Source organism: Cyclopterus lumpus, chromosome 18 (genome assembly GCF_009769545.1).
Source record: "Cyclopterus lumpus isolate fCycLum1 chromosome 18, fCycLum1.pri, whole genome shotgun sequence".
Lineage (NCBI taxonomy): Eukaryota > Metazoa > Chordata > Actinopteri > Perciformes > Cyclopteridae > Cyclopterus > Cyclopterus lumpus.
Window position 1 is genome coordinate 8,884,851 of NC_046983.1, and position 15,634 is coordinate 8,900,484.

Below are 15,634 nucleotides of genomic sequence, written 5' to 3' on the forward strand. Positions count from 1 at the left end.
AGCCGCCCCAACAACAACAGCTGCCCCGACAACAACGGCCGCACCGACAACAACGGCGGCACCGACAACAACGGCGGCACCGACAACAACAGCGGCACCGACAACAACGGCGGCACCGACAACAACGGCGGCACCGACAACAACGGCGGCACCGACAACAACGGCAGCACCGACAACAACGGCAACACCAACAACAACAGCCGCTCCCACAACAACGGCTGCACCGACAACAACGGCAGCACCGACAACAACGGCAACACCAACAACAACAGCCGCTCCGACAACAACGGCCGCACCAACAACAACGGCTGCACCGACAACAACAGCCGCCCCAACAACAACAGCTTCCCCAACAACAACGGCCACACCAACAACAACAGCCGCCCCGACAACAACTGCGGCACCGACAACAACAGCGGCACCGACAACAACGGCCGCACCAACAACAACGGCGGCACCGACAACAACAGCGGCACCGACAACAACAGCCACCCCAACAACAACAGCTGCCCCGACAACAACGGCTGCCCCGACAACCACGGCTGCCCCGACAACAACGGCAGCACCGACAACAACAGCAGCCCCAACAACAACGGCCGCACCGACAACAACGGCTGCACTGACAACAACGGCTGCACTGACAACAACAGCTGCACCGACAACAACAGCCGCCCCGACAACAACTGCGGCACCGACAACAACAGCGGCACCGGCAACAACGGCCGCACCGACAACAACGGCCGCACCAACAACAACGGCCGCACCAACAACAACGGCTGCACCAACAACAACGGCCGCACCAACAACAACGGCCGCCCCAACAACAACAGCTGCCCCAACTACAACGGCCACACCAACAACAACAGCCGCCCCAACAACAACTGCGGCACCGACAACAACAGCGGCACCGACGACAACGGCCGCACCGACAACAACGGCTGCACCGACAACAACGGCTGCACCGACAACAACGGCCGCACCAACAACAACGGCCGCACCGACAACAACGGCGGCACCGACAACAACAGCTGCCCCGACAACAACGGCTGCTCCGACAACAACAGCCGCCCCAACAACAACAGCTGCCCCGACAACAACGGCCGCACCAACAACAACGGCCGCACCAACAACAACTGCAGCACCGACAACAACGGCGGCACCGACAACAACAGCGGCACCGACAACAACGGCCGCACCGACAACAACGGCGGCACCGACAACAACAGCCGCCCCAACAACAACAGCTGCCCCGACAACAACGGCCGCACCAACAACAATGGCCGCACCAACAACAACGGCGGCACCGACAACAACAGCCGCTCCGACAACAACAGCCGCCCCAACAACAACAACTGCCCCGACAACAACGGCTGCCCCTTCAACAACGGCAGCACCGACAACAACAGCCGCCCCAACAACAACGGCCGCACCGACAACAACGGCCGCACCGACAACAACGGCTGCACCGACAACAACAGCTGCACCGACAACAACAGCCGCCCCAACAACAACAGCTTCCCCAACAACAACGGCCACACAAACAACAACAGCCGCCCCAACAACAACAGCTGCACCGACAACAACGGCCGCACCAACAACAACGGCCGCACCAACAACAACGGCCGCACCAACAACAACGGCGGCACCGACAACAACAGCCGCTCCGACAACAACAGCTGCCCCGACAACAACGGCTGCCCCGACAACAACAGCCGCTCCGACAACAACAGCCGCACCAACAACAACGGCCACACCAACAACAACAGCCGCACCGACAACAACAGCTGCCCCGACAACAACAGCTGCCCCGACAACAACGGCCGCACCGACAACAACGGCCGCACCAACAACAACAGCGGCACCGACAACAACATCTGCCCCGACAACAACAGCTGCTCCGACAACAACAGCTGCCCCAACAACAACGGTTGCACCGACAACAACAGCCACCCCAACAACAACAGCCGCACCGACAACAACAGAGGCACCGACAACAACGGCCACACCCACAACAACAGCCGCTCCGACAACAACAGCGGCACCGACAACAACTGCCACACCAACAACAACAGCCGCTCCGACAACAACAGCGGCACCGACAACAACTGCCACACCAACAACAACGGCCGCACCGACAACAACAGCCGCACCAACAACAACGGCGGCACCGACAACAACGGCCCCACCAACAACAACAGCCGCTCCGACAACAACAGCGGCACCGACAACAACGGCCGCCTCAACAACAACAGCCGCACCAACAACAACGGCGGCACCGACAACAACGGCCACACCAACAACAACAGCCGCACCGACAACAACGGCCACACCAACAACAACAGCCGCTCCGACAACAACGGCGGCACCGACAACAACGGCCCCACCAACAACAACAGCCGCTCCGACAACAACAGCGGCACCGACAACAACGGCCGCCTCAACAACAACAGCCGCACCAACAACAACGGCTGCCCCAACAACAACAGCCGCACCAACAACAACGGCGGCACTGACAACAACGGCCCCACCAACAACAACAGCCGCTCCGACAACAACAGCGGCACCGACAACAACGGCCGCCTCAACAACAACAGCCGCACCAACAACAACGGCGGCCCCAACAACAACAGCCGCACCAACAACAACGGCGGCACTGACAACAACGGCGGCACCGACAACAACGGCCGCACCGACAACAATGTCGGCGGCGCCAACAACAACAGCGGCACCGACAACAACGGCCCCACCAACAACAACAGCCGCTCCGACAACAACAGCCGCTCCAACAACAACGGCGGAACCGACAACAACGGCGGAACCGACAACAACAGCTGCCCCGACAACAACGGCGGAACCGACAACAACAGCCGCTCCGACAACAACAGCGGCACCGACAACAACTGCCACACCAACAACAACAGCCGCACCGACAACAACAGCCGCACCAACAACAACGGCGGAACCGACAACAACAGCTGCCCCGACAACAACGGCGGCACCGACAACAACAGCCGCTCCAACAACAACAGCAGCACCGACAACATCGGCCGCACCAACAACAACAGCCGCACCAACAACAACGGCGGCACCGACAACAACGGCCACACCAACAACAACAGCCGCACCGACAACAACGGCCACACCAACAACAACAGCCGCTCCGACAACAACGGTGGCACCGACAACAACGGCGGCCCCAACAACAACAGCCGCACCAACAACAACGGCGGCACTGACAACAACGGCGGCACCGACAACAACGGCCGCACCGACAACAATAGCGGCGACGCCGACAACAACAGCTTCCCCGATAACAACGGCCGCACCGACAACAACAGCTGCCCCGACAACAACGGCGGCACCGACAACAACAGCTCCCCCGATAACAACGGCCGCACTGACAACAACGACTGCACCGACAACAACAGCTGCCCCGACAACAACGGCGGCACCGACAACAACAGCCGCCCCAACAACAACAGCCGCACCGATAACAACATCGGCACCGACAACAACGGCCGCACCAACAACGGCGTCACCAACAACAACAGCCGCACCGATAACAACGGCCACACCAACAACAACAGCTGCACCAACAACAACAGCCGCACCAACAACAACAGCCGCACCGATAACAACAACGGCCGCACCAACAACAACAGCCGCACCAACAACAACAGCCGCCCCTACAACAACGGCCGCACCAACAACAACAGCCGCCCCAACAACAACAGCCGCACCGACAACAACGGCCACACCAACAACAACGGCCGCCCCAACAACAACAGCCGCACCGACAACAACGGCCACACCAACAACAACGGCCGCACCGACAACAACAGCCGCCCCAACAACAGCTGCCCTGACAACAACAGCTCCCCCGATAACAACGGCCGCACCAACAACAACAGCCGCACCGATAACAACAACGGCCGCACCAACAACAACAGCCGCACCAACAACAACAGCCGCACCGATAACAACATCGGCACACACAACATCGGCACAAACAACAACGGCCGCACCAACAACGCCGTCACCAACAACAACAGCCGCACCGACAACAACGGCTACACCAACAACAACGGCCGCCCCAACAACAACAGCCGCACCGACAACAACGGCCACACCAACAACAACGGCCGCACCGACAACAACAGCCGCCCCAACAACAGCTGCCCTGACAACAACAGCTCCCCCGATAACAACGGCCGCACCAACAACAACAGCCGCACCGATAACAACAACGGCCGCACCAACAACAACAGCCGCACCAACAACAACAGCTGCACCGACAACAACGGCGGCACCGACAACAACAGCTCCCCCGATAACAACGGCCGCACTGACAACAACGACTGCACCGACAACAACAGCTGCCCCGACAACAACAACAACAGCCGCACCGATAACAACATTGGCAACAACATTGGCACCGACAACAACGGCCGCACCAACAACGGCGTCACCAACAACAACAGCCGCACCGACAACAACGGCCACACCAACAACAACAGCCGCACCGATAACAACATCGGCACCGACAACATCGGCACCAACAACAACGGCCGCACCAACAACGGCGTCACCAACAACAACAGCCGCACCGACAACAACGGCCACACCAACAACAGCCGCACCAACAACAACAGCCGCACCGATAACAACAGCGGCACCGACAACAACGGCCGCACCAGCAACGGCATCACCGACAACAACGGCCACACCAACAACAACAGCCGCACCAACAACAACAGCCGCACCGATAACAACAACGGCCGCACCAACAACGGCCGCACCAACAACGGCGTCACCGACAACAACAGCTGCCCCGACAACAACGGCGGCACCGACAACAACAGCCGCCCCAACAACAACAGCCACACCAACAACAGCCGCACCAACAACAACAGCCGCACCGATAACAACAGCGGCACCGACAACAACGGCCGCACCAGCAACGGCATCACCGACAACAACGGCCACACCAACAACAACAGCCGCACCAACAACAACAGCCGCACCAGCAACGGCATCACCGACAACAACGGCCACACCAACAACAACAGCCGCACCAACAACAACAGCCGCACCGATAACAACAGCGGCACCGACAACAACGGCCGCACCAGCAACGGCATCACCGACAACAACGGCCACACCAACAACAACAGCCGCACCAACAACAACAGCCGCACCAGCAACGGCATCACCGACAACAACGGCCGCACCAACAACGGCCGCACCAACAACGGCGTCACCGACAACAACAGCTGCCCCGACAACAACGGCGGCACCGACAACAACAGCCGCCCCAACAACAACAGCCGCATTAACAACAACAGCCGCACCGATAACAACAGCTCCCCCGATTACAACGGCCGCACCGACAACAACGATGGCACCGACAACGATGGCACCGACAACAATGGCGGCACTGATAACAACAGCCCCAACAACAACGGCCGCACCTACAACAACTCCAGCGCCAACAACACCTGCAATGATTCCTGCACCAACAACAACTCCTGCGCTTACAGCAACTATTGAAGCTCCCACAGTTGTGATCCTCTCAACAGACATCGATGAACCATATTTAGAAGAACTCAATAATACAAGCAGCACGCAATATATTGATCTTGAGGCAAGATTCATAGATGTGGTTAGTACTTACTCTCAATATTTTTCTCTTTGTTGCTTTTGCAGTTCTTCACTTAATTTGGAGATTACCTTTTTTTAACTTGTTTGTTTTTTTCTATTTTCTTTATTCCTATAGTGTAATGGCATCTTCAGTGCCAAATATGGCAACAGTTTCAACGTCTGTTATGTGATTGAATTCAGGTAACATTTACTATGTTGAGAGTTCACAATGTTTAAATGTTAAAATGAAAGAAAAATGTAATATTACAGATGTAATGTTAATATTATTTGATACATTTATTTTCTTTCATGATGCAGCGAATCTTCCAACACATCCCGAGCGGGTCAGACTAATGCAAAGTTCGGGGTTGTGTTCGCTCAAACTAATTCGACTCAAGAAATCCCAAAGGCTGCAGATGTTGCAAAAACCTTAATAGACGCTGTGTCTAACAGTACCTTTAACGTCACTTTTGTTGCCGCTTCCGTCACTGTACTTCGTAAGTAAACACTAAGCCTGCATTTCACTCCTACAGTTGTTAACGGAAAGAAATATATCCCATGTAATTTGTAATTCATCTATAAATGTGAGAAATCGAAAAGCCTCGCTTGTGTAATCTCATCCGCGAAATTATAGAAATAGGGCCCTGATCTTTTGTTTCCAAATTGCTGGTTTCGCAATGAGCATTTAAAATCATAATTACCATAAAGTCCACAGTGACCTTAACTGTGACTTAGCAAAGATTTACACATGTGTTTGTTTGTTCAAGAGAAGGGACTATTATTACTACCATTATTCATTTATTCCATCTTTTTTTCCTCTTTTTTTGAAGAAACAACTGTATTAAATTCGACAACTACATCCCCCAACATTGCTGCAACTACAGCTGCCAGTGCTGCAACTACAGCTGCCAGTGCTGCAACTACAGCTGCCAGTGCTGCAACTACAGCTGCCAGTGCTGCAACTACAGATGCCAGTGCTGCAACTACAGCTGCCAGTGCTGCAACTACAGCTGCCAGTGCTGCAACTACAGTTACCCCTACAACAAGGCTATTGGTTACATTCAGATCTCAAGGAGAGACATTTACAAGTGATTTGCTGGTTCCATCATCTGCAACGTTTCAAAATCGATCCGCATTGATAGAGTCAACAGTAAGTAATAGATGATAGATTGTTTTTTTTGAAAATTGGCAGCAAATAAGAGTTTTCAAATTAAAAATTATTTAATTTACAGCAAATAGGACACAGATACATTATCTGGTAGTCATTGAAAACATTGGAATAGTGTTACTACCGGCAGTTGTGGGTGAATTAAAAATACAATGCACAAGTAAAGAAACAGAAACAAATTAAATAAATGTAGTAACAAAGGATTTGTTTGTATTTCTGCAGCTCAAACCTTTACTCAAAGAAGCCTTTCCTTCGTTCCACAATATTTCTGTGATTTCATTCAGGTAATTTGTTCATGTTATTAAGATAAAATCTTAAGAGCACTAATCATGAATTTATACAAATTAAACAATATAATATTTTGTAATTCCTTTTGCAGCGAAGGATCAATCATCCAAAACGTAGTCATTGAATTTTTATCAACATCTGCTCCTAATGGCACTGAGATTGGAAAGGTTTTTGCCGCTGCATCTTGTATCATCAGAACCTTCAACATTGACACATTCTCCATTTCTGTGGATGGCACACGTAAGCAATATTGAATACTACCACTTTTTTATATTATCAATTCCTTTTTTGTATTATTTAAAGCAATGTCTTGTTTTCTTTTCTCAGTCTTTACACAGGTTTCAAGTGGAGTAAGCCACAACATCAGTCTCATCACTGCATCCTTCCTTGTGCTGATGTCATGGATCCTGTCAAGCCAGCAATAGCATCATTGCTGATTACCGTTTGAATTGGCTTTATTGCATGACTGCCATCACTGGCATGAAAAATTACTTCTTGATTCTTGTCGAAGAAGTCTTGTACAGCGTCATATATACTTACTATCACATTTTATTTTGAAATTACGGAACATATTTATCACAGTGGATTAGGTTGGCGTCAATCTTAACACGTTTCTGGGTGGGAATGTCCAGGATCCTTCACCGAGCAGAACGACTCTTTTGTTGTCCAAAAATGCAACTAAAATGTTACGTTTCACTTCATTCCATATCATAACATTACATTGCATAGCAATATCAGAGAGCATATTGTGGCTAAAGTTAATTGAAGGAACAACACTGCAGGTCATCATGAGTCGTGTAACCCACCGTGAACCAAATAGGCCTAGAGTGTTATCATCATTATATATACGGCATATATGTCAAAATATTGCACTGTCAATTTGTTTTATTTATTCAAGGTGTATTTATTTTATTCATGAATAGCTGTATTCTGTGAGATTTCTAAATGTTTGTACAATATTTGTCAGAAACTTTACAATGATCAGAATAAAAAGTCTTTGAAGAATTTAAATCATCTCTCGTATGATGCTTTGCAAATTTGGTGGGAAGTTTATCAGGGAATGATTAATGTCTTACAATGAGCCTCAGCTGTTGGTGTGTCAGTTAATCAGGTTTGTTAAGAAAGAGAACTGGGAGGGGTGCAAAGTGTACTTTAACTTTGAGATTCTTCCATCTATTCAAACACCACCAGACACATTGATATTAAATCACCTTAAAGTGAACACCAGCAGCACCCTTTGTTTATTTTCAGAAATAACTCTCACAAATAAGAAGCAATTTAAAAGACAGCTAGGTTGTGAAAGACTAAAGGCTACCATATTAAGATAATATTTTTTGTATTTATTATACATCTTCTCAGAAACTTGCTATTCACTTATTAAAGTTAGTATGTTACTAAAGTTCTCCTTTTAAAAAGGCAATGGTAAACACACTTTAAAAGAACAAAACATGCTGCAGTGGTCTTCATTAAAGAATAAATAATGGTCCAGATGACTTTCACAAAATGAACCAAAGAATCCTGACATGAGAGACAGGACCCAAATGCCAACAACGTTGAAAAGAAACTTTATTCTTCACTTAACCAGTGGAATTACTTAAATTGAAGAATAACAGGTCCAACACAAGCAATCACTATGGATCTAACCAGGATGGACCAACACTGACTTCAAAATAAAACAGGAAACACAACATATAACTACAGATCCTGACATTACTATGCAGAGTCCACTGTTCCTAAATGTTTTGTATGGGTGAAAAGTAGATGTCAAATTTATTGTATTCATATGTACGTATATTATTATTGTACTCAAGTTTTCTGAAGTTTAAGGGTTTTGTGACTGAACTTAAACTAGTCCTCCCCACTGTTGTAGTTGCCTGGTCAACAGAATTGAGCCAAATACAATAAAAATGATCTATATAAAAAGTACAGCGAACACAATTACAAATTGAATCACAACAATAACTACACAACATATATCCCATGGGACAGAGATCCAGTGCCCGGCCCCAGGCAGACCGGCGTAGATCGTTTTACCTGCCCGGCAGTCGGCACAAAGAGATCTCCTGATCTTCCACATTTTCCAGCTTTGTAAGCTTAAAGTCAAGCCCCCCTTCATCCTCTTCCAGTCCATCGATTGGACAAGACCTCGTTCTGTTGTTATTTCTCTTTCTCCATGTTAGGTGTCAGTCAACCCAACCCCTGTCCACATTCCTGAGCAGTCCTCAGGCCTCAGTGCGTCCAGCATCATCTTGGTATCTGAAAGAGCATTTACGACTCACTCCATGTACATTAATACTTGTGTGTATTTTCTACCTTCTGTGGGCTACTGCAGCAGATAAACAGAGCACCCTTCATAGTTGATATTGTACTTGTGTCTGTCCTGCTAGGACGACAAACTACCAGACAAGCTTTGGTTTGAAAATTCACAATTTGATTCAATTGTTCATTTTTTGAAAGTCATGTACGCATATTTTTCTTTTTTAATGGACATCAATGCAACATTTGTTGTTCTTATAAAGTGTGTGTATGCTTGCCTCTAAGAAAACAGAAATGGCTTCTTTGTCAATTTTAAAAGGAGACCTTTAGAAATAAAGAGTAAATGGCAAGTTCTAAGAAGATGCATGATAAATAAAAATATATTATCTTAAAGTGGTAGCATTAAGTCTTTCACAACCTACCTATCTATTAAAATGCTTCCTATTCATGAAAATGAAAAATGGGTGCTTCTGGTGCTGATTTAATAACAACGTGTCTGGTGGTGTGTGAATAGATAGAATAATCTCATAGGCAAGTACACTTTGCACCCCTCCCAGTTCTCTTTCTTAACAAACCTGATTAACTGACACACCAACAGCTGAGGCTCATTGTAAGACATTAATCATTCCCTGATAAACTTCCCAGCAAATTTGCAAAGCATCAAACGAGAGATGATTTAAATTCTTCAAAGACTTTTTATTCTGATCATTGTAAAGTTTCTGACAACTATTGTACAAACATTTAGAAATCTCACAGAATTCAGCTATGCATGAATAAAATAAATACACCTTGAATAAATAAAACAAATTGACTGCAATATTTTGACATATATGCCGTATATATAATGATGATAACACTCTAGGCCTATTTGGTTCACGGTTGGTTCCACGACTCATGATGACCTGCAGTGTTGTTCCTTCAATTAGCTTTAGACACATGTTCCCTTGACAATATGCTCTCTGATATTGCTTTGCAATGTAATGTAATGATATGGAATGAAGTGAAACCTAACATTTTAGTTGCATTTTTGGACAACAGAAGAAGACCAAGAAGACTATAACTGCACAACAGTGTGAAATCTAGAGCTACAACTGCATTCTGACTTTTCCACTTGTACTTGTTTACGTTTTGGCGTGACACATGTGAAAAGATTAGTCACTGTCATTAGGTTAAATATTGCTAGAACCCATTTTCTCAGGGCTTAACCCTTGTATGGTGTTCATTGTTTTGTTACTCAGCAGGTGTTGTGGGTCTGTTGGACCCGCCGTATTTTTGGGTGTATTTAATTCAACACAATCAAACTATTTTATGTTAAATTACTCAACAGATGTTTTCTTCAACCCAATTAGAAGCAATATAAACAGCAAACATGGTTAATATTTGCCCTTTAACTTTGTTATCACACATTTACAAATTAAAGTGCTACTCGTTTTTGGGGGTTTTGTTGATAAAATCAAGAAAATCAATTATAATCATGATGTGAGTGGACAAAATTCAACACATTTACAAATGTAGCAAGGTTGCTCATAACAATTGATTTTTATTTATTTGAATTTCACTGAATTTCATTAGTAATCAGGTCATTTTACATAACACAACACAAAGTTTACATTGAACACATTACATTGTTGAAAACATTACCTTTTCATACCAGCCTATACAACACCAGCCTATTCAACACATGAGTGGCAGAGTTTTACTGTGTGTGTGTTGCATATGTACTTCTTGCACTTGATGCATGTCACACACTTCGCAGCGTTTCTTTTTGTTGCTGCCGGCCGCAACCTAGAAAGATGAAAAGATCATGAATTTTACTAAAACCTCTGTCTCGCAAGGTATGAGTGTCAAACATATACTGCAACAGCATCACACATTGTCCTCCTGAATCCTCCTCACGGTGGCTGCAGAGGCTGAGGTTCTCGGAACATGCTGTCTTCTCAGGATTTGTTGTTTCACCAGTGCCTTTCCAAGTTCCTCAAGAAAGAGGCGTCTCCTCTGGAGCTTCCCCCTGTTCCACTCTGGGTTCAATGCCATCCAGATGACAAAGGCGTTGTACGCCGAGATGTCCAGAATGTCAAAGAAAATAACCAGTGGCCAGCGTAGGGTCCTCCTCTTGCAGCTGTAGGCAGACACCAGCTTGTCCATGTTGTCCACCCCTCCTTTTGTGGCATTGTAGTCCATGATTATCTCTGGTTTCTGATGCTCCAGGCCACAGATTCCCTGTGCAGTGTACTCATGAGTACCACATTCTTGGTTTTCTTTGGCACATAGGATACCAGGGACGTGTCAGCCGTGTAGACAAACTTGGACGAGTTGACAGGCCTGTTCTTTGTAGGCAGCAATTGAGGAGGGAGCTCAGACCGTTTTTTTCTCATCGTTCCTACCATGGTCAGCTTCCTCTTTAGAAGCTCCTGTCCCAGCTTGTACGATGCACGCACACGCACACGCACACGCACACGCACACGCACACGCACACGCACACGCAAACGCACACACACACACACACACACACACACACACACACACACACACTTACAGCAGGCCCAGACATGAGGAGGACAGACTGAAGGTACACAGGACCTACAATGTCCACACTTTTATTTCCCGGGTTCAGTGGACCCGAACACCCTGTGTGTAATATAAATGTGTAGGGGGGGGTTACGGTGTGCGGTCGATGAAAATGTTGTCTGATATATGTTCTTCGCAGAAAATGAGCCAAGGCCATTAAGTTTGAGCTTAAAAAAATAATGAATCATATTGTTTTTGTTTCGATGAAAAATGAAAACGGGTCCCACAGACCCGAACACCATACAAGGGTTAAAGTGATAGCCTTAAGTCTTTCACAACCTACCTGTCTATTAAAATGCTTCCTATTCATGAAAATAAAAATGCGCGCTTCTGGTGCTGATTTAATAACAACGTGTCTGGTGGTGTGTGAATAGATAGAATAATCTCATAGGCAAGTACACTTTGCACCCCTCCCAGTTCTCCTTCTTAACAAACCTGATTAACTGACACACCAACAGCTGAGGCTCATTGTAAGACATTAATCATTCCCTGATAAACTTCCCACCAAATTTGCAAAGCATCAAACGAGAGATGATTTAAATTCTTCAAAGACTTTTTATTCTGATTATTGTAAAGTTTCTGATAACTATTGTACAAACATTTAGAAATCTCACAGAATTCAGCTATGCATGAATACAATAAATACACCTTGAATAAATAAAACAAATTGACTGCAATATTTTGACATATATGCCGTATATATAATGATGATAACACTCTAGGCCTATTTGGTTCACGGTTGGTTCCACGACTCATGATGACCTGCAGTGTTGTTCCTTCAATTAGCTTTAGACACATGTTCCCTTTACAATATGCTCTCTGATATTGCTATGCAATGTAATGTAATGATATGGAATGAAGTGAAACCTAACATTTTAGTTGCATTTTTGGACAACAGAAGAAGACCAAGAAGACTATAACTGCACAACAGTGTGAAATCTAGAGCTACAACTGCATTCTGACTTTTCCACTTGTACTTGTTTACGTTTTGGCGTGACACATGTGAAAAGATTAGTCACTGTCATTAGGTTGAATATTGCTAGAACCCATTTTCTCAGGGCTTAATGGTATTTCGTGTGGATTATTAGTCTTGCTGTGTCGTTCTGCTCGGTGAAGGATCCTGGACATTCCCACCCAGAAACGTGTTAAGATTGACATAAACCTAATCCACTGTCATAAATATGTTCCGTAATTTCAAAATAAAATGTGATAGTAAGTATATATGACGCTGTACAAGACTTCTTCGACAAGAATCAAGAAGTAATTTGTCATGCAAGTGATGGCAGTCATGCAATAAAGCCAATTCAAACGGTAATCAGCAATGATGCTATTGCTGGCTTGACAGGATCCATGACATCAGCACAAGGAAGGATGCAGTGATGAGACTGATGTTGTGGCTTACTCCACTTGAAACCTGTGTAAAGACTGAGAAAAGAAAACAAGACATTGCTTTAAATAATACAAAAAAGGAATCGATGATATAAAAAAGTGGTAGTATTCAATATTGCTTACGTGTGCCATCCACAGAAATGGAGAATGTGTCAATGTTGAAGGTTCTGATGATACAAGATGCAGCGGCAAAAACCTTTCCAATCTCAGTGCCATTAGGAGCAGATGTTGATAAAAATTCAATGACTACGTTTTGGATGATTGATCCTTCGCTGCAAAAGGAATTACAAAATATTAGATTGTTTAATTTGTATAAATTCATGATTAGTGCATGATTTTATCTTAATAACATGAACAAATTACCTGAATGAAATCACAGTAATATTGTGTAAGGAAGGAAAAGCTTCTTTGAGTAAAGGTTTGAGCTGCAGAAATACAAACAAATCCTTTGTTACTACATTTATTTCATTTGCTTCTGTTTCTTTAATTGTGCCATATCTTTTTAATTCAACTACAACTGCGGGTAGTAATGTTTTCAATGACTACCAGATAATGTATCTGTGTCCTATTTGCTGTAAATTAAATATTTTTTAATTTGAAAACTCTTATTTGCTGCCAATTTTGAAAAAACAAACAATCTATCATCTATTACTTACTGTTGACTCTATCAATGCGGCTCGATTTTGAAACGCTGCAGATGATGGAACCTGCAAATCACTTGTAAATGTCTCTCCTTGAGATCTGAAAGTAACCAATAGCCTTGTTGTAGGGGTAACTGTAGTTGCAGCACTGGCAACTGTAGTTAAAGCACTGGCAGCTGTAGTTGGTGCTGCCGTTGTTGTCGGTGCTGCCGTTGTTGTTGGGGCAGCTGTTGTTGTCGGTGCGGCTGTTGTTGTCGGGGCAGCTGTTGTTGTTGGGGCGGCTGTTGTTGTCGGGGCAGCCGTTGTTGTTGGTGTGGCCGTTGTTGTCGGGGACGCCGTTGTTGTCGGTGCGGCTGTTGTTGTTGGGGCGGCTATTGTTGTCGGTACAGTTGTTGTTGTTGGGGCGGCTGTTGTTGTCGGTGTGGCCGTTGTTGTCGGTGCGGCTGTTGTTGTTTGGATCGCCGTTGTTGTTGGCGCAGCTGTTGTTGTTGGGGCGGCTGTTGTTGTTGGTGTGGCCGTTGTTGTCGGGGACGCCGTTGTTGTCGGTGCTGCTGTTGTTGTTGGGGCAGCTGTTGTTGTCGGAGCGGCTGTTGTCGGCACAGCCGTTGTTGTTGGGGAGGCTGTTGTTGGCGTTGTCGGTGAGGCCGTTGTTGTCGGCACATCCGTTGTTGTTGGGGAGGCCGTTGTTGTCGGGGACGCCGTTGTTGTCGGTGCTGCTGTTGTTGTTGGGGCAGCTGTTGTTGTCGGAGCGGCTGTTGTCGGCACAGCCGTTGTTGTTGGGGAGGCTGTTGTCGGCGTTGTTGGTGAGGCCGTTGTTGTCGGTGCGGCCGTTGTTGTCGGAGCGGCCGTTGTTGTCGGTACAGCTGTTGTTGTTGGCGCGGCTGTTGTTGTCAGTGTGGCCGTTGTTGTCAGTGTGGCCGTTGTTGTCGGTGCCGCTGTTGTTGTCGGTGCGGCCGTTGTTGTCGGTGCGGCCGTTGTTGTCGGTGCGGCCGTTGTTGTCGGTGCGGCCGTTGTTGTCGGAGCGGCCGTTGTTGTCGGTACGGCCGTTGTTGTCGGTACGACCGTTGTTGTCGGTACAGCTGTTGTTGTTGGTGCGGCTGTTGTTGTTGGTGTGGCCGTTGTTGTCAGTGCGGCTGTTGTCGGTACAGCTGTTGTTGTTGGGGAGGTTGTTGTCGGTGCGGCCGTTGGTGTCGGTGCGGCCGTTGTTGTCGGTGCGGCCGTTGTTGTCGGAGCGGCCGCTGTTGTCGGTACAGCTGTTGTTGTTGGGGAGGTTGTTGTCAGTGTGGCCGTTGTTGTCGGTGCGGCCGTTGTTGTCGGTGCGGCCGTTGTTGTCGGTGCGGCCGTTGTTGTCGGCGCGGCTGTTGTTGTCAGTGTGGCCATTGTTGTCGGTGGGGCTGTTGTTGTTGGTGCAGCCGTTGTTGTTGGTGCAGCCGTTGTTGTCGGAGCGGCCGTTGTTGTCGGTGCGGCCGTTGTTGTCGGTGTGGCCGTTGTTGTCGGTGCGGCCGTTGTTGTCGGTGCGGCCGTTGTTGTCGGTGCGGCCGTTGTTGTCGGAGCGGCCGTTGTTGTCGGTACGGCGGTTGTTGTCGGTACGACCGTTGTTGTCGGTACAGCTGTTGTTGTTGGTGCGGCTGTTGTTGTTGGTGTGGCCGTTGTTGTCGGTGCGGCTGTTGTCAGTACAGCTGTT

The 15,634-nt window shown here is 47.4% G+C and overlaps 2 protein-coding genes and 1 long non-coding RNA gene across 3 annotated transcripts; 2 read left to right on the forward strand and 1 right to left on the reverse strand.

Annotated features, from left to right (window-relative positions):
- Positions 1–3,064: 3,064 nt before the first annotated feature.
- LOC117748149 (mucin-2-like) lies at positions 3,065–4,184 on the forward strand (the record flags this gene model as incomplete). Its single annotated transcript, XM_034557782.1, has 2 exons — positions 3,065–3,988; positions 4,161–4,184. Coding segments are annotated over 2 exons (948 nt in total), but the record flags the coding sequence as incomplete, so codon positions are not given.
- Positions 4,185–5,309: 1,125 nt separating this feature from the next.
- LOC117747658 (ice-structuring glycoprotein-like) lies at positions 5,310–7,760 on the forward strand. The gene is made up of 7 exons (XM_034557066.1): positions 5,310–5,662; positions 5,777–5,841; positions 5,959–6,137; positions 6,471–6,790; positions 7,031–7,092; positions 7,188–7,336; positions 7,424–7,760. Exons 1-7 carry the CDS (start codon positions 5,399–5,401, stop codon positions 7,519–7,521), a joined length of 1,137 nt encoding a protein of 378 aa, XP_034412957.1. The 5' UTR covers positions 5,310–5,398; the 3' UTR covers positions 7,522–7,760.
- Positions 7,761–13,018: 5,258 nt separating this feature from the next.
- On the reverse strand, positions 13,019–14,163 carry LOC117747667. Its single transcript, XR_004611451.1, has 4 exons — positions 13,966–14,163; positions 13,673–13,734; positions 13,433–13,581; positions 13,019–13,345 (listed from the first exon to the last, which is right to left on the reverse strand). It is a non-coding gene; the product is annotated as an uncharacterized LOC117747667 (long non-coding RNA).
- Between the last annotated feature and the right edge of the window lie 1,471 nt (positions 14,164–15,634).

Bases quoted from the DNA above. Each gene is read 5' to 3' on its own strand.
- LOC117747658 (XM_034557066.1), top strand. From the start codon at position 5,399: ATGGCACCGACAACGATGGCACCGACAACAATGGCGGCACTGATAACA. The intron at 5,842-5,958 runs GTAACATTTACT...TTCATGATGCAG, and splicing joins TGTTATGTGATTGAATTCAG to CGAATCTTCCAACACATCCC. The intron at 6,791-7,030 runs GTAAGTAATAGA...GTATTTCTGCAG, and splicing joins CCGCATTGATAGAGTCAACA to CTCAAACCTTTACTCAAAGA.